This window comes from Protobothrops mucrosquamatus, unplaced genomic scaffold (assembly GCF_001527695.2).
Source record: "Protobothrops mucrosquamatus isolate PMUCROS unplaced genomic scaffold, P.Mucros_1.0 scaffold927, whole genome shotgun sequence".
In the NCBI taxonomy this organism is placed as follows: Eukaryota; Metazoa; Chordata; class Lepidosauria; order Squamata; family Viperidae; genus Protobothrops; species Protobothrops mucrosquamatus.
The window spans coordinates 160,044-187,656 of NW_015387178.1; the positions used below are offsets into that span (position 1 = coordinate 160,044).

The 27,613-nt window shown below is 37.1% G+C and overlaps 1 protein-coding gene across 1 annotated transcript in view; it reads right to left on the bottom strand.

Moving 5' to 3' along the window:
- Positions 1-12,980: 12,980 nt before the first annotated feature.
- SLC38A4 (solute carrier family 38 member 4) overlaps positions 12,981-27,613 on the bottom strand; it is a 23,722-nt gene continuing 9,089 nt past the window's right edge. Inside the window, exons 4-15 of the mRNA XM_015819455.1 lie at positions 27,479-27,552; positions 26,667-26,759; positions 25,821-25,902; positions 25,647-25,729; positions 25,483-25,541; positions 22,156-22,437; positions 21,492-21,571; positions 19,800-19,900; positions 19,225-19,349; positions 17,803-17,947; positions 15,038-15,135; positions 12,981-14,957 (exon numbers count right to left, since the gene is read on the bottom strand). Coding sequence (XP_015674941.1) covers positions 14,856-14,957; positions 15,038-15,135; positions 17,803-17,947; positions 19,225-19,349; positions 19,800-19,900; positions 21,492-21,571; positions 22,156-22,437; positions 25,483-25,541; positions 25,647-25,729; positions 25,821-25,902; positions 26,667-26,759; positions 27,479-27,552 — 1,324 coding nt within the window. The 3' untranslated portion in view covers positions 12,981-14,855. The remainder of the gene's footprint in view (positions 14,958-15,037; positions 15,136-17,802; positions 17,948-19,224; positions 19,350-19,799; positions 19,901-21,491; positions 21,572-22,155; positions 22,438-25,482; positions 25,542-25,646; positions 25,730-25,820; positions 25,903-26,666; positions 26,760-27,478; positions 27,553-27,613) is intronic.

Genomic DNA, 27,613 nt, shown 5'->3' on the forward strand with positions numbered 1-27,613 from the left:
TCTTCAACATTTTGGAATCTTAAGTAATAATCAGCTCTATCCATCTCTAGAGAGATAATCGTTTTTTCCTGGTTCCTATCTGTTAATGTCAGTCGACTGTCCATCTCCTCTACTCTCTTATCCATTAATTCAATTTTCCCTTCCACTTGTTGCAGTCTTTGTTCACTTTTCCCCATCAATTCTTTGACCTCTTTTAATTTCTCTTCTAGTTTACCTAACCCTTCCTTGAAGTCTGTATGTAATGCCTGTATCATATTTTTTAGTTCCATATTAAATTTATCTTGTTGTATTGTAGAGTCCAGTGTTTTCTGCACCACCGGACTCTGTAGTGTTGAGGGGGCTGTTGTTAGGTGTGTTGTGGTCTTTTTCATCTTATCCAATGATTTATAATCCAAATGTCAGTGTGCTATTATAATCCCAATATGTTCCAAGAAGAGGAGGAAAGAAACAAAAATAGGAGAAAAATCCCACCTCAAAAGTCCAAGGGCAGGAAAAAGTACAATTTACACTTCTTTATTTCAGACTCTTCATGCCTTAATCCAAAAAAAAGGAGAAGATCTAAAATAAAACCTCCATAAGGCAGTCCACCGTTCTCCAAAACAATAAACAGTTTCTGTGTTAAATGCAATTAATGTCTCACTTCTTATCAGTGAGCCCAGCAGATGTTGTTCAAGGTCACTTAGTCTTCTGCTTTAGAAGCTGAAGAAGCTGAAGAAAAAACAGCAACTCACTTAAAGGAAAAAGCAAACAATCTCGACCTCCAACTGTTATTTACTCTCAACTCAGTTCTATTAGTCCAATTGTTTTCAGTAGGCTTTTTAAATTTCACAGTCTTTACATTGATTCATTGATTTATTGCCTTCAGCTTTTTTCACCGCTGAAAAATATGGTGAGGTAGCGGGGTTGAAAATTAATAAAGATAAAACCAAAATGTTAGTGAAAAATATTACTGAAAAACAAAAAAAAGAACTGGCGGGAAAATTAGATATACAGATTGTAAAAAAGGTAAAATATTTAGGGATCCACCTGACAGCAAGATGTACAACAATTAAAGAGGATAATTATCATAAATTGAAAAGACAAATTGAAGTAGATTTGGATAAATGGAAAAATGTACAACTATCATTAATGGGAAGGATTGCGATAATCAAAATGATTATTGTTTTTGTTTTTAACAATACCAATAAAATTAGATAAGAAATATTTTGAGGGGCTTAATAAAATAATCTTGAAATATATTTGGCAGGGAAAAAAGGCAAGGATTAATCTAAAAATGTTACAAGATACAAGATTGAGAGGTGGGTTTGGTCTACCTAATTGGGAATTGTACAATCAGGCTGCAGCATTATCATGGATGAGAGAATGGATCTTACTGAGGAATACAAGATTATTGACATTAGAGGGACATGATTTACAGTTGGGATGGCATGCTTTCATATGGTATGGAAAAAACAGAATACATAGCTATTTCCAGAGACACCATATAAGGAACTCTTTATTTGTGGTCTGGGAGAAAGTAAAAAGAAAGCACTATTTGAAGATTCCAAATTGGCTCTCAACTATGGAGGCGCTAATACACCCCAATATGTTTAACATGGGAAACATTATAAGATATAAAGACTTACTAACAGATATGGGGGAGTTGAAAACCAAACAACAATTAGAGGAACAAGGAATAAAGATGGATTGGTACATGAGAACGCAAATACAATCTAGATATGAAAAAGATGTTAAAATAGATGGTGTTAATTTGGGGACAACAGAGTTAGATGAAATACTCACAGGAACGGAAGAAAAATGGATTTAAAAAACGTACAGTTATCTACTACATATGGAGTTAGAGGAGGAACAAGTGAAAGAGACAATGATAAAATGGACAATGAATTTTGGATACACAATTGAATTAGATAGATGGCAGCAACTATGGGAAAGAAACTATAAATTGACAATGGTGACTGTGTATAGAGAAAATATGTACAAAATGTTTTACAGATAGCACATGTCTCCAGAAAGATTAGCTAAAATGTTTAAGGACAGGTCTATGAAATGTTGGAAATGTCATCAGATACCAGGTTCCTTCTACCATATATGGTGGATGTGTGTAGAAGCTAAAACTTATTGGAATATAATTAGAACATGGATAGAAAAGATGATACAACAATGTATAGAACTAAGACCAGAAATATTCCTGTTGGATATTCTACCAGGGAAATACAATAAAGAGCAAACATATTTAATTATTCATATAATTACGGCAGCCAGGATTGTGTTTGCACAAAATTGGAAAGCACTGAAAGCCCCCCAAGAGGGAGAGGTGATTGGGAAAATACTGGAATGTGCAGAAATGAATAGACTAACAATGACGTTTAAAGATAAGACAGAGTCAGACTACTATGAAATTTGGGGAACTTTTTATGATTGGCTGAAAAGAGAATACAGTTAAAAGATAGTTAACATCAATTTAGATGGAAGAAGAAGGAGCAGATAAGGAGGGAGACCCAGGCAACACAGTATTGAATAACTGGAGGTTGTATAAATATTTATAGAAGTATATACTGAGAAGGTTAGATAAATAGCAGTATTAATGTAAGAGAAAATTAATCTTATTGTATATAATACAGATAGGGAAATTTGGAGAGAGGAGTTGCTCGGACATTACCCCTGAATTGTATCTGAAGAGGGATGAGAAAGGAGAGGAGAGAGAAAAGAGTAAAGGAGGGGAGAAGGAAGTAGGAAGGTTGGAGGAGAGAGTGATGAAGGAAAGAGGAGAGGAGAGGAAGAAGAGGGAAGTAGGGAAGAAAGAGAAGAAAGGGAGAAAGAAGGTAGAGAAGAAGGAGTGTGGATGCAGTGAAAGGGGAAATGGGCGAGCAACACCAAAAGTCATGTGTATATATTTATTTCATTAAAAGTATCTTATATATAAGAATGTAAAAAGAATGTATGTTAACATCTGATAAATATCACGGTATATGTATGAGGGAGAGTTTGGAAAAATAAATAAATAAATTAAAAAAAAAGACTAAAAAAAAAAAGAATTTTCGATTAACTCAGCCGCCATGTTGCTTTTTAAATACTTAAATGTAAAATTAGAAAATCAATAAAACATTAAAAAAGCTGTTTTCCATTTGTCTCCCTTCCTAATCCTAATGCGATAGTAAGCTTTCCTCATGTCAAGTTTCGAGAAGATTTTTCCTTTTGACATGTGTGCTAACATGTCTTTCATTAATGGTAGGAAATACATGTTCTCCACACACACAACGTTGAGACTCCTATAGTCCACACAGAGTCGAAGAGAACCATCCCTCTTTTCTCTAAATAGGACAGGAGCAGCCACTTGAGGTATAGCTGGTTCAATAAAACCCCGTTGTAAGTTTTTCCTTATAAACTTTTCCAGTTCACTCAGTTCTCTAGGAGTCATTGAATACATTTTTGATTTTGGCAGTTTTGCTCTTGGGATGATTTCAATAGCACAGTCTGTAGGATGATGAGAGTGGGGTTCATCTGCCCTCTGTTCACTGAACGCCTCAGCTAAATCTCAAGGTCTTCTCCAGCTTTCATTTCCTTGTAACTGTCTCCCAGATAAGGAGACACATTCCATTGTCAAAAGGAGGAGGCCAGACAATGAAGTAGAAAGAGAAAGTTAACACTATGAATCTCCCATGCACCCCTCCCCCAACAATAATGGCAGGCCCCAAAAAGATAGAAGAAAGGAGAGAGCAGATGAGGAGTTTTGGGGTCTGACAGATAATGATGATATCATTGACAAATAGTCCCATTTTAATTAGTCAATAGACAATAGATGTTTGGGTGATGAAGTTTATGTGGTGGAAATAGTATTTAGATTTTAAATAACTGGGTAATACAGTGCCTTTAAAAGTGTTACTATGGGGCAGTGGTGGCGAACCTATGGCACGGGTGCCAGAGGCGGCATTCAGAGCACGCACGCACGTCGCCGCCCAGTCCTAGGCCTTCAGCTGGGTTTTATAAAAGCTTTTTGCTTTAGGCCTCCGCCGCCGTGTGCAAAAAAAAAAGGTTCAATCAGTCAATTTCAACTTCTCGGGAAAAAAAAAAGATCTTGCAAAGTTGGAATTGATTGATTGAACTTTTTAGTCCCACCCAGTCTGCCGTTACCACTGCAGCCATGCCCATCCAATGGGCCACACCCACCCAATTGGCCACACCCAAGCAAATGGGCCACACTCACCCAGCACCCGACAATGCATAAGTAGGTTTTGTGTTGCAGTTTAGGCACTCAGACGCTAAAAGGTTCGCCATCACTGCTATGGGGTGTCTGGTCAATGAAAGGGAAAAATTGCAAAATTGCATCTCACTTATTTTGGCCAAGTCAGTGGGGAAATTCCCTGGAGAAAGCAATTATATTTGGAAAGGTTAGTGGTAAAAGGAAAGCAGACCACCAAAGAACACATTGATTGGACACCCCTCAAAGCTGACACCAGACAGAGCACAGAAAAACTCAAAAAAGTAATGCAAGATCAGAAGATGTGGAGAGACCTGGCCTATAGAATTGCTAAGAGTTGGACATGACTGAACGACTAGCATCATCACTATCATAAGTAGTGCCATGTCTTCATGACATCTGATTAGTGTGATTGATGGCTGGAATGCATATTCAAACCATTCCACATTCTTAGAACAATTGGCCTTTACAACCAAGTAGTTCTCTTTATGACTACAAAGAAGCAACCATCTGCTTCAGGTTTTATTTTTGGTTAGTGAACAAAGACGACTGAAAGTATATGAACAAGTTGAAACAGTTTAACAGCAGCTGCTCTTGTCTTTCCTCCTACAAATATTACAACTTCAGTGTCAAAGCAAGAACATCGGATGTTCTTGCTTTGACATTCAGCAGTTTTAGGGTTTAAAGGGCTCCTGAAACACATGATCAGGGTTTTCTTAAGTAGTCTTGCTTTAAATTTCAGTCTTTCACAGATGTTTCTCTCAATTGTAGCATGTGCAGAGTAAACTTCTCTAGAAAGCTTGCATAATACCTAGCTCAGGAGTGTCAAACTGCCGACCTGTGGGTCGGTTGCATCTTGAGAAAACAGAACTCTTGGAACATCTCTTCCAACAGGAATTTTTATTAAGAGAAATTGACTGCAGGCATGCTAGACAGGATCTGAGGGACCCCCCCACCATTCAATGTTTTAAAGTTTTCCCAAGCAGCCCCCACCTCACAGTTCTTCCGGGCGATTCAATCCGGCAGATTTCTAGGTCTTAAGTCCAGGAAATATATCGTCAGTCCGCTCCGTCGGCATGATCACTCATTCTCTCTTTACCCAGATCCCAGGCATTGCATTTCCCCCCCGCTTTTCCCTCGCTGCCAGTAAAGGGAAGAAATTCAGAGGGAGTAGGATGAAAGGCAGATGGCTGCATTGTTATGGTTAGTACTCTCGAAGAGAATCAACAAAAGGTTACTTTGTAGTTAATGGAGGCAGTGAAAGTCATAAAACCCCCATGCTTACCCTCCTCCCCCTTAGTAGTATGACAGAATCCAGAAGAGAGTAAGAATTGGTTTTATATCAGAGTAGGTAGATAGAAATGAAATATAATTGGATTCTGACATCCTGTCCCCCTTAAAAATAAGATAGATCCACCTGTGAAGAAAACAAAACAGGTATAAAAGTTACTCTGGTTTGTTAGGATACTCTGTATGAAACTTCTTTAATAGCTTCGGGGCTCTGACATGACATTTATGGACCCACTCGTTTTGTGAGATGGGGAGGTGTTTCCATGCTACTCGGTATTGAGTTGTCCCATGATATCTCCTAGAGTCTAGGATTTCCTTTATTTCGAAGTGTTGTTCACCTTCCACCATGATTGGAGGTGGTGGTGGTGATTTTTGGCCGTAAGGGTTACTGTTGTTCTCTTTTCAGGAAACTGCAGTGGAAAATTGGGTGTATTTGCCTAAGATTTTTGGGTAATTCTAATTCTACTGTTACTGGGTTTATGATTCTTTTAATTGGAAAAGGCCCTATATATTTTGGTCCACGTTTTTTTACAGGGTTTTAGGGATTTTAGGTATTTTGTAAATAAGTACACTATTTCTCCAATAATGAATGGTGTAGGTTCAACCCTTTTTTTTATCTGCTTGTGCTTTGTATGCTTGTCTAGCTTCATCTAGGGCTTTTCTAACTATTGGCCAGGTGTTTTGTAATTGTTCCATCCATTCTTTCAGTGATGGGATTGCCGGTTCGTTTGGGGTTAGTTCTGGCATGGGGTTGAAACTTTGACTGGTAGCTATTTGAAAAGGAGTATAACCTGCGCTGGAGTGGACTGCATTATTGTAGGCAACTTCTGCAAAAGGGAATAGGTCCGTCCAATCCGACTGCTGGAAATTAATAAAGCATCTTAAATATTGCTCAAGTACTGAGTTCAATTTTTCCGATTGACCATTTCCTTGTGGATGATGGCTAGATGTCAGTCCCTGAGTGGTCCCTAAAATGGATAAAAATTCCTTCCAAAATGCAGACATAAATTGCAATCCCCTATCAGATATGATGCATTAGGGTGCCCCATGCAATCTGTAAATATGCTGGATGAAAGGTTTTGCTAAGGCTTTTGCGGTGGGAATCTTTTGGCAAGGGATAAAGTGCACCTGTTTGAAAAACAAATCCGTGACCATCCAGACAACACTATTCCCATTGCTTTCTGGTAATCCCACTATAAAATCCATGGCTATTTCCCTCCAGGGGGCTGAGGGATTTGCCACTGTTTGTAACAGTCCGGGCGATTTCCCTTGCAACCTTTGGGCAGCTGGCCACGTAACTTTCTATGTCCTTTTTCATGGATGGCCACCAAAATTGCCGTTTAATTAAGTGTAATGTTTTACAAATCCAAAATGCCCTGCTGATTTTGTGTCGTGGCAAAGCTGCATGAATGTGACCCTTTAGGTGGTTGGTATATATAACTTTTCCCCCACCCAAGGCAGTCAGTTTTTCATTGTGCACACGTGTTTATTTTTCTGGAACCATTCATCTGTTTCCAAACTTTTCCGGAATTCAATTACAGTTTGACTACCCAGCTGCGGTTTTAATTTAGCTTGGGCTCTGGTGGTTACTGGCGCTGCCAGTTGTGATTCCAACATAATCGGTTTAGAATTGGTGGCTCGCATGCTGTTATATTGAAGTTTTTTTCTGCCAAGAAGTTCTTTTCCCCCTGGCAAATGCGTGAGCGTAAAGTGGAATTGGTGAAAATGCTGGGACCAGCGGGCTTGCTTGGGGTTGAGCTTCCTGGGTGTTTTCAAGGCTTCCATTTTTTTGTGGTCTGTCCACACCTGGAAAGGGATTTTATTTCCTTCAAGGAACTGGCGCCACGTAACTAATGACCAATGTATCCCGTATGCCTCTTTCTCCCACACGGGCCAGCGCTGTTCCGTTTCGGTGAGTTTCTTGGATGTATACGCACAGGGTTGCAATACTCCTTCATTGTTTTCTTGTAATAGTACAACCCCCACTGCCACATCACTTGCATCCACCTGTCTTACGAAGGGCTTATCCATGTCTGGGTGCCTCAGTACTGGTTCAGCAGAAAAGAGTCTCTTTAATCTCTCAAACGCCACTTGGCACTCCATTGTCCATGTTAGTGGCTGGCTAGGTTTTACTGAGGATGCTCCCTTTGTTTTTAGTAAGTTCGTGAGGGGCAGGGCTATCTGGGCAAATGAGGGGATGAATTGGCAGTAAAAGTTTGCGAAACCCAGGAAACTTTGCAGTTGCTTTCTTGTGTGAGGTGGTGCCCATTCTAATACTACTCTAACCTTCTCTGGGTCCATTTCAATGCCCTTTGGGGATATGCAATAACCTAGGTAGTCTATCCTTTTCTGGTGGAATTCGCATTTCGAGAGTTTGGCATATAGGTGGGCAACTTGCAGTTTCTTTAAAACCGCTCTGACTATGTTGACATGTTCCTCTTTTGATTCGGTGAAGATAAGGATGTTGTCTAAGTAAACCAGGACCCCCTTAAATAGGTGCTCCCTTAGTACCTCGTTGATTAATTGCATAAATATTGCGGGGGGGCCTTGTAATCTAAACGGCAAAACTTTGAATTGGTAGCACCCCATTGGGCAGTTAAATGCGGTTTTCCATTCATCCCCTTCCTTAATTCTCATGTGGTAATACGCTTCCCTTAGATCTAGTTTAGTAAAAAAAAATTCCTTTCGAGAGGTGTGATAACATGTCCTTCATGAGGGGTAGGGGGTATAGGTTGCTTTCACTGATTGTATTCAGGAGCCTATAATCCACACATAAGCGTAAAGAGCCGTCCTTCTCTCTAAAGAGGACCGGAGTGCCCACTTTAGGCTTGGCTGGTTCAATGAACCCCCTTTCTAGGTTTTTCTTTATGAATCTTTTCATTTCCTCCTTCTCCTTTGGGCTCATGGAGTATAATCTGGGCTTCGGGAGTTTTGCCCCAGACTTGAATTCTATGGCACAATCCGTGGGTCGGTGGGGGGGAAGCTCATCCGCCCTCTCCTCACTGAAAACTTCAGCAAGATCTCTGTATTCCTTTGGTATTTCTGGTAGCCCCTTTTCATCTCCCATGGACGCTTTTTCTGTTCTTAATTTTGGTAGATCTCCTTGGGGTTTTAAGTCCATAGGGTCCTCTTTCAGGAAATTGATTTCTGCCATCTTCCAATTTACCCAGGGGTTCCATTTCTTTAACCATTCCATCCCTAGGATCATCGGGCATTCCATGCCTGGGCTCACTACAAACGTTATGTCTTCCTCATGGTTGCCCTGGGACAGGTGGATTGGTAAAGTGGCTAGGGTAGCTGGCACTCCCCTGCTATGGACCCATCTAACTGGCCAAATGAGATTGATTGTTCTAGTCTCCTCGACGGAATGCCCTGATTCCCCACTAGCATCGGGCTAATGAGGCAGCGGGTGCAGTCAGAGTCTATTAAGGCTTTCACCTTGACAGCTTCGGGTATGGAAGGAATTAATATAGTCACTGTCTTGAGGATGGGTGTGATGGGTCCACTTACCATGGCTTCGCCCTCCGACCTGTCATCTGAGGCATCCACCGGCCCTGCGGTGTAGGCTGGAGTTCTTTCCCCATGATGGGCAGAGGTAGGGGACTCCACAGCCTCTATCACTCTCATGGCAGATTCTTTTGATTTAGCTGTGGACTTCCCGGATTTACTGGCCGGTGATCTGTCTGGGTTGTGCTGGGGGGCTTTCGAGTGGCATTCTACAGCCCAATGCCCCTCTCTCCCACATTTGAAACAGCCCATTGGCTTCTTGGCCATAGCCATTGGCTTCTCTGGTTTGCGCGTCCGCTCAGGCAGTTAGCGGCTCCATTGTTTTCCTCGACGGTGCCTCTTCAGTAGGTTGATCTCTGCTTCCTCTTCCAGGATGTACCATTCATCGAGTTGGTGTGGGTCCCCCCGGGGCAGGCAAGCATCATATAGGTTGTAATTTAGGCTGTCTTTGAAATGGCTAAGGAGCATGTCTTCTGGCCAGTTCAGCTTGCTGGCAATAGCCTGGAATTCTTGCGTATATTCAGCTACCAGGCGTCTGCCTTGCCTCATCGTTTTGATCCTTTCGCAGACTTTGCAATCAGCCAGGGGGGTCCTCAAATAGCCTTCTCAGAGAGGACATGAAACAGTTGAAGTCATTGAGCTCTGGGGCATTGGAGTCATGCAAATTCCCTACCCAATCTCTGTCCAGCCAGTCCAGAGCAGATTGCACGATTGTCGCTAGGGATGTGCCGCCCGTGTTCCTCCATGTAGCTGAGGATGTGGGTTAGGAAAAACCCCACTCACCTTTCTTTCCAATGCCCATTGACCACCGAGGTTTGTGATTACGCGTCTCCACCACCTCTTCTCCTGAGGGATCTGACCTTTCAGATCCCAACATCTGGCCGGTTTTCAGTCGCGGCAATGGCTCCCTCTCCGGGGGGCTTTCTCCCTTCCCTGCTTCGTCGTCTCATATGGTATTTTTTGCAAAGTCCCCTGGCAAGGTTCTCCCTTCCAGGTTGACTAATTTTGCAGATCCTGTCTAATGTAAGGACCCACCTCAATTTACATCTTAAGAAAACAGAACTCTTGGAACGTCTCTTCCAACAGGAATTTTTATTAAGAGAAATTGACTGCAGGCATGCTAGACAGGATTTGAGGGATCCCCCCACCATTCAATGTTTTAAAGTGTTCCCAAGCAGCCCCCACCCCACAGTTCTTCCAGGCGATTCAACCTGGCAGATTTCTAGGTGTTAAGTCCAGGAAATATATCGTCAATCCACTCCGTCGGCACGATCACTCATTCTCTATTTACCCAGAAGGATGCTACCTTTTATAAGCAAATATTCCTTGAAGAAGAGATATGTGCAATATGTAACATCAGATGGCAGAGCTAATTAGGAAAATCACACTCCTTTGCTATAGCAACTGCTTTTAATTATGGGAAATTATGGTGTGGTAAGTTTGCAGAAGTGTATGATACAGAAAGGAAGAATTATAGGCAAACAGATATATTCTTTCTTCTGAACATATGATTTTCATGGAGAGCTGAAAAATATGTTTCCTGTCCCATAGCTTTGAATTATGTATGTAGGACTGACTGAAAACATTTAAACTTTTTTTAATCAGAAAAATAAAAATTAATCAAATCAAACCTTTATTATAGTCATAGACCAACATAATAAATTATGCTTTTAATAAAAAAAAATAGGCAAGAAAAGCAGAAACCTTGAATACCAAACCAAAGATCTAATCTGTAACTTTAGCATAAATACTAAAATCTATTACCTTTATGATATGCAACATATTGTAATATTGACACAACTGAATATTACAAAATGCCTTATATACTAGTATTTGCTAGTAAATAATGCCTTATTTACTAGTATTTACTATAGTAAATGCCTTTAAAAATTATTAATTGTTTTCTATTAATCTGTAAAAATACAAAGAAAATATTGAAAATAATGAAATATAATTTTTAATGTAATGGAGTAAAAAGGCCACAAAAGCAAAAATGTCTATCCAGTCCACAAAGTCATAAAGCAGCTTCTGTATGCATCCCTCTTCATAGCAGTTGTTCACATTTTAGTCACTTAGTTCAATCATACATACAATGCCATATTTTGTTTGCAACCTAAATAACTGGTGAATGGCTGAAATAGTGCTAAGCATTATTCTCCAAAATTACCTTTGAAAGAAGCTTGTTTGCTTGAGAAGGGAAGTCATTATTTTGGCCTTATTCAATTTCAGAAATGATTCCTAATTCAGAACATCTTGGTTTTATTCACTTATCTGTTGTTGAATTTATAGTCTACCTTCCAAAGCAGCTTACAATAATAAAAAATATGAAGTATAAACCAAAATTAAACTCAAAATTAAACTAAATAAAAAATATTTAGTCATTAAAAGAGATGTTTTCCATATTCCTAAACAGTGGAGATATCTCCTGAGAAGCACATTCCATGCCCTGGGAATCAGTCTCTTGAGTACTCAAGAGTTGGTGACTAGATCCTCTTCAGAAGGGCCCCTCCTGCTAATTTAATAACTGGCAGGCTTTTTGTGGCAGAGGTGATGATCCAGATCAACCATACACCATTTATGTCTTGAATGGTCAACATCAGTGAAATAAATTAGATTTGGGAAGCAATTTATATCCCATGCTCCATTTTCTCTTGATTGGTTTGGTCACAATTGGAGTTAAAGAGGAGAAGTCATACTGAAGAAATTAAATCCATAAACTCTTCTACAAATTCTCATCCCATGAAGCCAATAAAGATTGGGACTGGTGGCTGCTCCTTTGATGAAACATCATAATCATCATTATCGTCATCATTATTCAGTACAATTTGCATCTTTCATTTTAATAATGTTGGAAAAATGCTAATATGCCCTATTACATGTTGTGAAATGGCTCTTTTGGAGTCTTGATTCTTAAATAAAATATATGGAGAAAAATTTTATACAGTTGTATACCTTGCAATAAAATTCTAGCTGTACCAGAAATTAGTGAACTGTTCATTTCTGAATTTCTCAGTGGTGCAAATGTTATTCAATACACATATTTAAAGATATTGGTTTCAGAATATTAGAAAATACAACATTGTATCTTCTTTTAAACTAGTCCTAATAAGATTTAAAAAATAAACCATAATTATGTATTTTATACAGCATTGCTTTCAGTGGAGGAGGTACGAACATACTTAAATTTCTGGAAAGCAAAATTCAGTAGAATTTTAATTTAGGGGATCCTCATCCTCATCCTCATTTTAGCCATTGTCTATTTACTGCAGGATTAAGGCCTCTTCTGCATGTTTCCAACCAATACAGTCCTGAGTTTTCTTTTGCCAATTGGGCCCACAATACTTGCTGATGTCGTCAATCCATCTTGTTTTAAGTCTCTTTGGGTGACACTTTTTATCAAGTGAGATCCATTCTATGACTGCCTTGATCTACCTGACTTCAGTTCTTCTTGCTATGTGACCAGCCCATTTCCTTTTCAATTCTTTTACTCTCCTGATGATATCGTATACTTTAGTTTGTTCTCTAATCCACGTGCAGATCTTTCTATCTTGTCTTGTAATGCTGAGCATTTATCTTTCCATGACTCTTTGCATCACTCGTAGCTTTTGTATTGATTGTGAGGTTAGTGTCTATGTTTCTCCAACATATATGTTAGAGCAGGTAGCACACACTGATCGAAAACTTTTCTCTTCAGGTATAGGGGGAGGTTGTTCTCGAAAATTATGCTTAGCTTGCTGAATGCCTACCAACCACATTTAACATACCATTCAATTTCCTTTATTTCAAAGCACATGATCCTCTAAATTCAAATAAATAAATAAATACCTAAATAAATAAATACCTTTTCAAATAAATAAATAAATAAATAAATAAAGGAAATTGAATTTAGGAGATCCTGTACTTTGAAATATAACAAACCTTTGCAAGAGATCGGTTTTGTCTTCAAAAAGACAGTACAACAGTAAAAAAATCTCAGTAATTTATTTATCTGTATAAAATATCTAACAGGATTAATACTGTAAATGTTTCTGTTTTTCACATCAGAGTATTTAGAAAATATGTCACTCTTGACTGAAGTCACAATCAGCAGCACAATAGGTGTGGAAAATAAATGTGAACCCTGAAACCGAATTGCAGATATAGTTTATGTAGTTTGGAATAATATGGCACTTTGTACAACAGATCAATAAATATCAATCTTGCATCCTTTAATTTTATTATCATTTATTTTAGTAACATTTGATTTTTCATTTTATTTCATTTCCATTTGGGTTCCATTTTATTTAGGTATTATTCTGGCCTTTTCAGAAATTTCTAACAATGTATTGAGAAATGAAGCTTTTAGAACTCATTGAAATATTGCTGCATCTAAGTATATTACACTTGGGAATATTAAAGTAATAATACCCAAACTTATATATAAAAATCAAAGCATTAAACCATATAGGAACTTTGATAAAGAATAATATTATGTACATACATATTTATATAGAACAAATATATCAATGCTTACAATGTGCTGTACTGTCTATATTATCAAATACAACTGCATTGAACAACAATATTAGCTGGTGTGCTTTCAAATTCTATGTGATTTTGTTAAATCTATTTGAACTACTGTGGAAGACAAATTACAAACCAAGTTCCAGTTTGTTAAATAATTAAAATCAAAACAAATTACACGTGCAGGATCAGTTTGATACATGTTATATATATTTGTCATAGGAATCCCACTAGAACCAGCCTCTCTCTGCATCCGAGCCCATTCCAGTTGTCAAGATTAGACATCCTTATTATGTAATTATTGACATCATATTGAAGATTAATCTATTAGCCACCAGAAGCAGAGAAACTCTCACTATAAGAACTTTTACATTTATTGGTGGGACAGAGAGTGTTAATTTTTGACAACATAATACAAGTAATAAAAAGTATACTTTGGTAGCAGTAAAAGTAGAAATAGCTCTGGCTGGCTAAGATTTAATTTATCTTTTAAGTACAGTTCCATAAATTGGAGAATTCTGGTGTCATTTATAACTATCCATTGGCCTGAATACTTTCTATAACCCACAGCTGCAGAGAAAAGGGGCCTTTTTGAGCCCTCATCAACAATTTTTGTAATAAATAATTTTATGAAAAGTTAGTGTAATAAAGAATTTATCACATTTGCTCGCTTTCCGTAGAGGGCACTACTATAATTAACAGAATTTATTGATGTGTAAGTGAAATACTTTCAGAAATTGATGCTGTTTTTATATCCTGTTTTGAGTGTAATTATTAATGTTATAGTTAGTCATTTCAAATAATAGTTTCATATTCCTTTATGTATATACATTATATGTACTGTACATTTAAACACGATTTTTTTTAATTTGGCAATCAGATAATCTCCATTTCTGGATAACTTATAAATATTCCAACCTCTTTTTCTCAGGATTGGATACAATATAGAATCAACTCACAAGCTTGTTAAAAATATCAGTATAGTTTTCAAATGGCTACATTGCTTTCTAGTTTCCAGAAACAGTAGTTATCAAAACTAAAGTAACAGTCTTTGTGGGTACTATATACATAATTAGATCCAAGCATCTTCACAAATCACATTTTTATTCTGTCCTGGTCCAAAAATAATGGACACAGGTGATAATGAATAAATAACCATCCCTTATCGAAGGGGGATTTATTCCACCTTAGGTCCATCTAGTGGTATTAACAAAGTCTTTGGAATCTTGCCGTTATTGACTAGAAGTAATGTCTTCTCTATAGTCAAAAGTCTTTTGTTTGCTTGCTTGCATATGGCTAATGAAATTCAACCACTTCGGTGGCAAAGAAAAACAAACATTTGCAATTTCCTTCCAAATTAATGCTGATTGGAATGTGAAGAGTTGTAAATCCAATCCAAGAGAATTAGTATCATGCTCCCAAACATAAAGATTATGCCAACAATGAGGAAAATTAGGACCTGTAAGTATAGCAAAAATGATTAATTAATAGGAAGAGCTAAAACATAGCTCAATAATTGAAAAAATCTGGATGACTCACTCCAATCTTTTGAGGTGACCTCAAAGGCTCTTTCTTGACAATTCGAAGGTAAAATGCAGCAGGCAAAATAAAAATCAGCATTGTTGCAGCAGAGGCACCTAAAATAAGAAACATAGTCTTACTGTTTGGGAAATGAAAGCGAGCTAAGGGAATTTTAAAAAATATTATTAATGTTAATTTCTCCCCAAAGTAACATTGCAATATATACACTTTCATAGAAGTTATGCCAATGTTATTCTCTCTCTGCAAAGGTAAGGGCTGAATCTAGTTAGGTGGCAACCAGCACTCATAAGTTAAAGTTGGCTACTATATAAGCATATCTGTCATCCAGCACTACCAAGCAAGCCATCAATTCTCCATTGATTCAAAAATCCAAGACTTTAAAGTTTGCAGCAGTGTTTTTCAATCTCAGCAACTTTAGTGCTGGCTGGGGAATTCTGGGAGTAAAATCCACACATCTTAAAGTTGTTGAGATTGAGAAACACTGCTGTGAAGCTTGGTAGTATTTAAAGATTTTGTCTTATTTGCATATCAGAAGATAAATTATTGTGTGCATGTGTCTTAATTCTTATCTGTAATAAAAGTCTATTTTATCTGATCTATCTGAATGTTTACTACCAAGAAAGCCTATTCTCAACTAGATAGTTCATTGTTTGGAGAGGTGAGATTTATTGCTTGCCAACCTCTGGGGTGAAGCCTGACAAGAGGAATACTCCAATTTTGGAGGTACTAACATTCCAGTTCTGTAACAAACACTTGCATTCAACCTTCCTCCATTTCACTTAAATTAGAACCTTTGAACATTTCTTCTCAAATTCTGGGTAAGAAATAACTGCTCCCCTATAGCAAAGGAGGCCTAATACTAAATTTGAATTTTCAATGTTATAGTTGTTGCTCCAATCTGATTGAACCAAGCTAAAATTAGTGTTTTCTGAACATGCATTTTTAATATTACATTATCAGGTATTCAGTAAATTATATTGCCTGAAGTTAAAAATACCTGACATTTCTATGAATGTATCTATAGGTCTATTTTTCTATTAGAAATATTTCTACAATGGAGAAAATTCCAGATTTACATGTTTTCTTGTGAATTGCTATTTGTTCAAAATTGTAATCTGCTTTTTAACAATTATTTCCCAAAGCAGATTGTAGTGACAGAAAAATAACAATGCCTATAAATACCAAAGCCAAAATGCAATGATGAATTAAAATACAAGAATGAACACTTTTAAACTTTAGAAATGATGTGCTAGAAAAGAAGAAAGGAACTGATAATATATTTTAAAGAGGCAGTCTTTTGGTTTTATAATCTAGAGCAGGGGTGTCAAACTGCCAGCCCATGGGCCAGACGCATCATGTGGAAGCTGCGCCCATCCCATTGCCGGCAATGGCAAAACTGTCCTGATACATTGTGCGACGTCATGTGACGTCGCGAGTTTGACATGTCTGATCTAGAGCACATTAGGTCTACTCATTCCCCCCCCCCATATTATTCCATTACTATCCAAAAACCTGATCAATTGTGGAAATAATTAAAAGGCTTCATCTTAGAATCTAAAAATCTAGATCAGTGATGGCAAACCTTTTAGAGACTGAGTGCCGAAACTGCAACCCAAAACCCACTTATGTATCATTGGGTGCCAGGTAGGTGTGGCCCATTGGGTGGGTGTGGCCCATTGGGTGGGTGTGGCTATGGTGGTAATGGCAGACTGGGTGGGACTAAAAGTTCAATCAATCAATTCCAACTTTGCGAGATCTTTTTTTTCCCGCGAGAAGTTGAAATTGATTGCTTGATTGAACCTTTTTTTTTTGCACACGGCAGCAGAGACGTAAAGCGAAAAGGTTTTATAAAACCCAGCTTAAGGCCTAGGACTGGGGCGATGGCACGTGTGCCCACAGAGAGGGCTCTGCTGCCACTTGTGGCACGCATGCCATAGGTTCGCCACCACGGATCTAGATTCTAGAAGATCTAGACATCAGGGCATATTTAACACAGATAGTACTTACTGAGATCTCATTTTTACATAGGAAATGAGAATAGCTGGAAGAGGAGAGAAAGAAGATGCTTCATCTATTTTTAAAAAAGCTTATCACATATGATACTAGAAAAAGATTGACCCAATCTTATGTGAAATTTTGTGGGAGGTCTTCTCTGAATTGACATCTGAACAAGAGGGGGATGTTTCACCTCCTCTATGCAATAATAATTATATGAAAGGCTTCTAATTGCTGTAAGGAACAGAAGCATGGGTGACCATAGGGATGAATGGAAAAAATGAAGATGACTACCTTGACTGTACAATTGAAGAACTGTTCCTTTCTAGGTGTTGCACTATTGCACTGTGATGCATGAACAAATGGGTGGGGCTTTGGTCAAATAATGTGGCTGCCATTTTAAAGTTGTTGACTCTCATCTCACAAGTATAGCAGGATGGAACGATGGAATCTCCTCTACCTTTCTGTATAAAAAACAGCTTTCTGAGCTTGGTGGTTCCACACTGATGATATTACCTAGTTTGGTAATGAAACATCTGCAAGAAAACAACCAAGCTCTGAGTGCACCAAGGATCCCACAGTTCAGTCCCAAGCTACAAGTATTCTCTTCTATTGAAAAACAACTTCTCAGATTCCACAATAATTTGGCAGGGAATTCTAGATCATCCAAATACCAGGTTAGAGAAAGGAGATTTGGCAAAAATGAACATGTTGCTATGTTAATATTCTTTATTTAAAACAATGAGAGCAAGAGAAAGCATTCATACCTATGAATCCAAAGATGTCTTTAATAGTAGGGACAAAGATGACTAAAAGGTTATTAAATATAAGAATAACAATAGCAATGAGGAAGTGTCTTATCCAACTGAAAGGTCTTCTGGGGAACAAGAGTGTGGTAAGAGATGTACGAATCTATAAAAAAAACATAAATCAGCATATTTTAGTTTTATTATACCCTTTAAACATTTTGTAGCAAGAAATGTTTTACCTTTGCCCCTTTTCATCTTTGTAAACTTGCCCTTTTTATCTCATGCTTTATAAATAAAAAAACATACCTTGATGCAGAATATCTAATGTTATCATATGAAGATATCAAAAATATGTTCTTATTAAAAATATATTGAAACCTGACTTGGAAAAGGATGTCAGCATGGTTACCAGTGAAATCCATAAAGGATATCTCTTATTCATAAGCAAACATTTCAGTATATTCACTTTATAATTGCAGAAATCAATTTTATAGGATTTCTTGTAGGTTTTAATAAAGCAAGGACCTTTGCTTCTTTTATATGTCTATTAAATATAATTTCACTCTATCATTTCATCTACAAGAGACCTCTGGAAAAATAAATGTGGATATATGATTCTGTTTGGTCTGTTCAGCAAATATCTCAAGCCTTAACAGCATTTCTATAGCTGCTATGTAGATGTGGGGATAATTACTAGGTAAAAGGTTAATAGCAGCTCCAGTGGTCAACATTACGGTGAAGTCGCTTGACTTGTTAAAAGGGGGGGGGGGAGTCTTAAGTACAGATGCCAAGCATCAAAAAATAGCATCAGCATGAAGTTTGTAAAAAAAAAAAGAAGTCAGTAGCTATTTTCTCACTGATTTTACTAACCTGGAGACTGCTCCTTTAGATTATAATTTTTTCCGTAAGCATTTTTTCTACAAACAGTATTTAAGACTGAAAGCTTATCTTAGTTTAGTCAAAATAGTAGCACCCTTAGATAATAACAAAATATGTTTCCCTAAACAGATTTTAGGGGGAAAACACAACAGTGGAAGAATTTGCCCATGTAAGAGAAGTTAATGTGCTTATGGTTACGTAATGCTTAGTATATGTTCTTTATGTCTTTTTCAGAATGGAGTATCTTGGAAGAGGCCATAGCTGGCTATCCCATTAAACTGGAACTCTGAATTCTGAGTTCTGGAGCATTTTCTTTAATAGATCAAGATCATTAATACAATTCCTAAAGTAATTTTTTTAACTCTAAAATGCCCCCCTTAATTGCTTAAATTTACCTTTCTAGATTTTTGTCTGTAATATTCTGTATTATTTTTAATGTCATGTCACATTGTTAAAAAATAGACCTGTTTTATATTTGAATTTCTTGAAGTGAATTACAAAAGTGGAGGAAAAGAGCACAGTCATGGATGGGCTGCTTAAAGTTTGCTTAAAATGACTTACTGGGAATAGAACTATTGGTACAGTGAGAGTCACAGCCACAAGAACTGCAAGGCGAACCATCAAGAGCAGAGTGTCAAAGGTGTAAACTTTCCTATATGTATGAAGCAACTCATCTTCTACTTCACCTGATAAAAAAAGAACATTCTCTATTAGTTTTCTCAAGCAACTTCATCATTACTTGGTGCACCTTCACATTGAACAGTTTGAAGTTAGCAAACAGCAAAAATCCCTACATGGAGACTAATTTGCAATATGGTCATCATTAGGGCAGTTGGGCAGAATTCAGTTATCTGTCCTTGGTTTAGGGAATCATCTCCAGTGCTTAACTCTGGTAGAAGACAATCAAACAATAATAGACCTTGATCTTAGCATATGCATTTGATATCTTAAAATGCTCAGGTAAAATAACATTCCTTACTCTGCACAATTATTTTTATAAATAGCAAACTAAAGCTGATTTAAAAAAAAAATCAACCCAGTGAAGGGAAATAGCTACTGTATTACAAGGAAACAGATTCTAAATAATATGAAACCTGAACAGATATGTCGAGCATTTCGAATCAGCTTAAACTCACCATAGAAAGTAAGATAGCCAAAAAGGGCAGCGAGGAGGTACATGATGAGCATTCCCATGATGGAGACATTGGAAACATTTTGCATCCGTTTTTGAGATCGGCTGAGAAGAATACACCAATGGACAGTTAATTACTAGTAGATTTATTTATTCATGTAGCTTTGTATGTGTGTAAGAGAAAGACCAAGAGGGAGAGGGAGAGAGAGAGAGAGACTGATGATTACCTTGTGGCTCTTTCAGTTCTAATAAAGGAGAATATTTGAAGCTCAGGGTTGAAATGAGGAGTCCTTGGTGCTCTCTGAGCTTGGTTGTTTTTCTGCAGACATTTCATTACCCAAACTAGGTAACATCATCAATGCTACACTTAGGACTAGCACTGCTGTTACTGAGTTTGCGTAATGAAACTTCTGCAAGAAAACAATCAAACTCAGAGAATACCAAGGACCCCTCTTTCAGCTCTCATGTGTTGAGTACAGTAAGTGGCTTCATTTGCTTATCAACCCTATACCAGATTTATATCATGCCTAAAGGAACTTTAGGAAGTATAATGTGAATTGGGAATGAATTCTTAAGATTTCACAACTTTAAATTTCCCTACATCATCCTGTTTTTTTCTCTTCCTGAGTCATTTACTCTATATCACTTCATTTATTCACTTTATTTAAAAATAAACATCTGGAGATTATACATATCCTTTTTAAGGAGCTGGCTCAAGAGAACTCTGGTTAATGGATGAATAGAAATATTAATACTGTAATAGTATAATAATAATTGAAATTTATTTTGCTGTTGAGATTAAGAATGGTGCAATTCCTTCAAGTCATTCTATATACAGAAAGCATAAGGATTATCAGTTAACTCTTACTTCATTGTTGGCAAAGGGGTAATATCCTATGCCACAACTGAGAAAATAGTTTTACTTAGAAAGCCCAGTTGAAAAATGAGATAAATGTAAGTTTGGCCTACAGTAGGAAGAAATAACTGACAAATTCGGCTGAAATGTTTGAGGGTGTGATTATGTTATTGTCATTCAAGATCTGTTGCTTCATGGTCAGACTAGCTTTGAATACATCCAAAAATAGAAGTGTTACCAATGTCCCAAAGAAAGCTTATCTTCCCCTGATGTTATAAAGGCAATCCTGGGTTAAGAATAAATGCAATATTTTCATGAACCACTGAAAACAGGATATATATATATATAAATGTTCAGCTTCAGCAGTTCATAAAAACATTGCACAGCTTCAGTGGTTTGTCAACGTGAGGAAGAAGAAGGCTGTCTGCCATTTTTAGTAATATGCAGCCTGTTCATCAATATGAATTGTCTGTAAGTTTGATCTTAACCCACGGACTGCCTATACACTAATTAAACAGTAAGTTACCATTACAGTACAAAACATATTGAGCAAAACCTAAAATACAGTGGGTACTGCATTAAGAATGTGAATAGGAGTCTCCTTGGGAGGGTCAAAAAAAGTCAAAATGATAGCTGTGACCACAGAACTAATTCTCTGTCCATTTTTAAATGTATATTGCATTCTCAGATGTCCCAATGTGAAATGGAAACATAAAAAGAGAAATTAACAATAAACCAAAGAAAAGTGAAACAGAAATAATAAATAGTAATGTTTTGCTCTAGAAAAATTTCAGTCTTTATGAAATAAAAAAGTCAGAGGAAATCTGTGAGTAGTCTTACTTTTTAAGTTCACTGTATATAGGTAATACTTCCGGATGACATACAAATGCAAATGCCAGAATTGGTATTGTATAAGCAGTCTGAAAAAAACAAACAAATAAGGATTTCAGCTCTGGTTTATACTGGACTTGTTTCTTCCTAGGCAACCTGAATTCAATTTCCTGAACATTGTAAGGCAGGGGTGTCAAACTGCCAACACGCAGGCCGGACGCGTCATCCGGAAGCCACACCCACCCCATTGCCGGCAATGGCAAAACCATCCCGATACGTTGTGCGACGTCATGTGATGTCGTGAGTTTGACATGTCTGTTGTAAGGGTTTGTTATTGGTACTATTAAACCTCTGACCAAAGGAGAATCCCAGATGAAGAAAGTTAGACCAAGAATGTGCTAGGCAGTGATCTATTTTGGAAGCAAGTGACTCAAAGGTATTTATACATTTCTTATGTATAAATTTACAAAGTAGGAGGAGGACAAGATTGATTATGGGACTATTGCTTCTATATACGTCTAACCATGATGCAGCAAGGTATGGCCACTATTCAGGTTGCAGCAGTGACCAGTATAGTTTACATATTTAAAACTTCCAGAATGCACTCTTTAATGGAGAAGGTCAACATTTATAAAGGTTATTTTCTTTCAAATAAATGATAACAGCCCTTTACCCGTGAGTTAAACACAAAATATTTGGCTTGGCATTTGTCACTGTCTTCTCCATGGGCTTCATATTCTACTCCATTTTGATGTAGTTTAGCTTTGATTTCTTCAAAACCTGAAGCATATTGTTTGTTAGTGCTGTCCATCATCAAGTTTAATTCCAAATTAGCAGAATCATTTGGTAACACCACTACATGTAGCAGAACTGCAGTATCATTGTAGGACCAGTTGCCAACTTTATTATCCAAGACTGGGAGAGGACAGGGTATTTGGGATTTCTTGTAGATTACCTAAATTATTATAAGAAAATACAAGTATTAATTCATCAAAGAAAGCACTGGATCTCATTATAAAGCATTGCAACTACCATTTTCACAGAAGTTACATTTCAACATTGCAGTGCCAGAAAAGTAAAACATAACAAGTACATTTGCATATAACGTGGTGCCAGAATTTGATTTGGACTATTATGTGGCTAGATATCATCCCATTAATATACAGTGAACATGTTTTAAAGAATGTAGCCATTGGATATTTACCAGAAATGATCTCTATTTTTAAAGTTTATATTTTTAATGTTTATTTAAAAATTTACAATTGCAGAGATACTTCAATTTTGAGAAATAATGCAATAAATAAAAATCAGCCAGGATATTAGTAACCAGGGCTTTTTTTCAGCCGGAACGCGGCGGAACCGCGTTCCGGCACCTTTTTCCGGCCCGGCCGCACCGGAAATAGCCCCTCCCACACCGGAAATAGCCCCTCCCAAATTTTACTTGCATTCCTGTTCTCTAAAGGGGCGGTCCTAGGGTTTGATGAGGGCGTGGCCAGGTTTGAGTTCCGCCACCTTTTCTCCGAGAAAAAAAGCCCTGTTAGTAACTAAGAGGAAAATAATTCTTTGCAGGTTTCTATACAGAAATTTAAATCCTATACAAAATTCTAAATCCTACATAGATTTCCCTGGACTTATTTGGTTTATTGTTGATAAAAACAGAAATATGTATAACATGTTAAAATTTGCAACCTAATCAAGATTGAGTTATCGTGCTCTGTTACTTCTCAAGATATTAATAGTACTGCTGCTACATAATATTCCATAGTTAGATGGTAATTGAGATATAAGGATCATATCTTGACCTCCCAATATTCTCAGAAGATTATAAGAGATCATTTTGGCATTAGAGGAGGAGACAGGGCTAAATCTGGGGTGCTTTAATATTTGGGGACAGAAAGAGTATAAATTGGATTGGGAAAAATCAATGCTTCAATTACTATCTTTCAATATCTTCAATATCTTTCATATCTTAAATATCTTTCCAAGATCCTGGAGCAGAGGACTGCAAAGAGCTGATGTAGTTCCCATCTTCAAAAAAGGGGGAAAATGAATCCAGGAAACTACAGACCTATCAGCCTGACCTCAATACCTGGGAAGATTCTGGAAAAGATAATCAAGCAACAAATCAGTGAAACCTAGAGGCAAACAAAGTCATTACCAAAAGCCAACATGGGTTTGTCAAAAATAAATCATAATTACATTTTTTGCCCAGGTGACAAAATTAGAGGACCAGAGGAATGCTGTGGATATAATTTACTTGGACTTCAGTAAGGCATTTGATAAAGTAGACCCCAACCCACTATTTGATAAGATAGAAAAATGTTGTTTAGACAGCATCACCACCAGATGGATCCGTTAGCTGGCTGACCGGCCGTACTCAGCATGTGGTCCTCAATGGAACTGCATGTACATAGTGGGAAGTGTGTAGTGGGGTGCCCTAGGGCTCTTTTCTGGGCCCACTGATTTTCAACATCTTCATCAATGATTTGGATGAGAGGATAGATGGGGAACTTATCAAATTTGCAGACGACACCAAGCTGGCAGGAATAGCTAACACTCCAGAACATAGGCTTAAGATACAGAAGGATCTTACATAGACTTGAACATTGGGCGCTATCTAACAAAATGAAATTCAATTGTGAAAAAAGTAAGATTCTACATTTAGGCAAGAAAAACCAAATGCACAGGTATAGTATAGGTAGTACCTTGCTCTAGTAGTAACTGTGAGAGGGATCTCAGAATCCTAGTGGACAATCACTTAAATATGAGCCAGCAGTGTGCTGCAGCTGCCAGAAAAGCCAACACAGTGCTAGGCTGCATTAATAGAGGGATAAAATCAAGATGATATGAAGTGTTAATACCACTTTACAATGCCTTGGTAAGGCCACACTTAGAATACTGCATCCAGTTTTGGTTATCACGATGTAAAAATGATGTTGAGACTCTAGAAACAGTGCAGAAAAGAGCAACAAAGATGATTAGGGGACTGGAGGCTAAAACATATAAGGAACGGTTGCTGAAATTGTGTATGTCTAGTTTAATGAAGAGAAGGACGAGGGGGGACATGATAGCAGTGTTCCAATATCTCGAGGGTTGCCACAAAGAAGAGGGAGTCAAGCTATACTTCAAAGCACCTGAAGGCAAGACAAGAAGCAACAGATGGAAACTAACCAAAGAGAGAAGCAACCTAGAACTAAGGAGAAACTTCCTGACAGTTAGAACAATTAATCAGTGGAACAACCTGCCTCCAGAAGCTGTGAATGCTCCAACACTGAAAGTTTTTAAGAAGAGACTGGACAGCCATTTGTCTGAACTGGTATAGGGTTTTCTGCCTGAGCAGGGGGTTGGACTAGATGACCTCTAAGGTCCCTTCCAACTCTGTTATTCTATTCTATTTTCTAACCATGTTAGAGGGAATGCATTATTATTATTATTATTATTATTATTATTATTATTATTATTATTATTATTATTATTATTATATCTTTAATGTAGCCTCAGCCCCAAAAGTAGCCCCATGTCACACTGTTGATTTCAGTACCAAATAGCCATATTTCAGTATGATTTTGGATCATGTTTTGTGTTTGAGAGATTAAGAATGGTAATGAAAAGGTTTACTTCTGAAACGATTTCCCACCCTTAATTTTGCAAAAGAAAAAGAACTGCACAAGTGCAAATTCCTCATAGATAGTTTTGCTAAACGTGGAATTGGAAAATGTTTAATCAGTGTAATACAGCTTACACCACTACTTAGTCTCTATTTATACTGCCATGGTTCATGTTGTAATAGCTCTAATTTATCTAGTGACAAATGGAGAAGATTTCACAAAAAAGATGGAGCCACTGATGGGCCCATCAACTGCTTATTGCCATTTTAATGCATGCACCAATAATTTACAACAGAACATTCAAAGTAGGTCTCCAGATGTCTGGAACTACACCATCTGGAGATCAATTAGAGAAGGCCGGTGTAAAGATTGTGCACGTTTCCCCCACTTACCACACTGAGAAAGAATACCATACAAGTAAGCGAAAATCCACTTGTATAACCAAGATAACCTTTAAAAATAATAAATGAATGTACAGTTAATTGAAAAATGAAATGATAGTACAATTTACTATCAGCTAAAGATAAACTATATATTTGAATAAGTAATTGCTTACCTAAATTTTTTAGTAGTGAAAGGGGGAGAATAATTCCAATGCTCACAAATATTACAAGGTAGTTGCCATTCAGATACCATTCTCTAGTTTAAGGAAATAAAATATGAATCAATTAATCTCATAAACATTTGGTTTTTAATAAATATATAAAAGTAAGCATAAGCAAAAACATACCCAGAATTCTCTTCGAGTCCTAAAAATGCTCGAATTACTTCTGGCAATTCATACTTAATAATAAAGAGGTAGCTTGACATTGCTGTGAATGACAAACATGTTATCTTAGTTGAATAGGATGCTTGAAAAGGGACATACAAAAGATTCAGTTGATTAAAATTTCAGTCAAATAGAAATCCTATTCATGGGAGGACAAACAATGATAAGACATGTAATAATGTTGTTGGATATTTACATACTTATAGAAACATTGGGACACAAGTATACTGCATATTGTGACATTTGTGTGATGCTGTTGCCACCACTGAGAAGTACCTACAGGACAGAGATCCTAAAGAAGTAGGATCAAAATAGTCATATTTTAAAAAACTGATATCCAAAGACATTTAAAATCACATGCAAATGTTAGCAATTGTTGCCATACATCAATACTTTTCTGTAATTACACAATTCATATTACATACTATAATTTGCTGGAAATCCAGAATGTCTTATAGCAAATGCAGACAACATACAAATATAATAAATAGTCCAAACAGTATTTTCAGAATACTGTATTTTCAGTTAGAAAAATGCTACTTGGACAACGTAAATTATGCACCATTTTTACATTTCTAAATGTCATTTTTCAATTGTTCCATATCAACTCTAAAATTAGTTTTCTGCTGCTATTCAAATTATATATATTACTTGTATACCATGTTTAGCAATACAATTAAGAAATTTATTTTTATTAAATCTAATTCAAGGTTATGATGATATCAGCAATAGACAACTGTTTCCAATTTTTATCATTAGACAAATCATTTTTATTTTAAACTTTCTGTACTGTCATTTTCAACTTACCTCCAATATTCTGCATTGTGAGAGAAATAAAAGCACCAATTTTTCCAGGCCATCCAAATGCCTTTTCACCTAATTTTTCATATATTAGCGAGCCTAGGACCAAAAGGAAATGGAACATTTTAGTACAAAATATTTGATCCATTGGTTTTGAATTGACTCTTTATGACAGCACACTGGTTAATTTAAAATAGGTACATACTTAACATTTTCCCACTGCAATTAGGAAAGAGTAAAACTTGACTAAAATGCGACTGCACTACCATTCAATGCTGGCTCTGATTTAGGATTTAGGAAGAATTTGGGTAAAGTATCCTAAAGATGCAGTCCCCTGTCCCATTTTGAAATGAAAGGATATAAAACCTGAACATTTTTTGGCTGCATCTGCTTCCCAAGATACAGTGGTTCTCAAGTGGGTCTGCGGACCCTGTGGGGACTATGATGTCATCACAGGAGGTTCGCGAAGGCTTGAAGAAATGTTATGATTTAAATCTTTAGTTAAGTCTTGGGGGTCTCTGGCCACAAAAGATATTTAAAGGGGGTCTGTGGTGAAGAAAATGTTGGGAATCATTGCCATGATACATTTAAGAAGTTTCTAGTAAATGCTCATTGCCAGTCTCTGAAGCTAGCAACACTACATGGTCATTTTGAGGGTCTTCTGGGTGGAATGATAGCACTGATGATAATGTGTAGTAAAAATAGTTATGGTTACTGAATGTCAGGGTGGGGTGCTTGATACGTCTGCCTTGCAGTCTATGAGTTAGAATATGCTTACTTAAAATATTGCCCCCCTCCCCACATTAAGTAAATCATACCTCCTTCTTTGGCTGTCTTCAGTAGTAGATGTACTGAATAGAGTGACATCATTGCTACACTGAAGAGTAAAATTCTGAAACAAATATGGAAATTAGAAATATAAATATAAATGAAAAAAAACAATTACAAGTAAA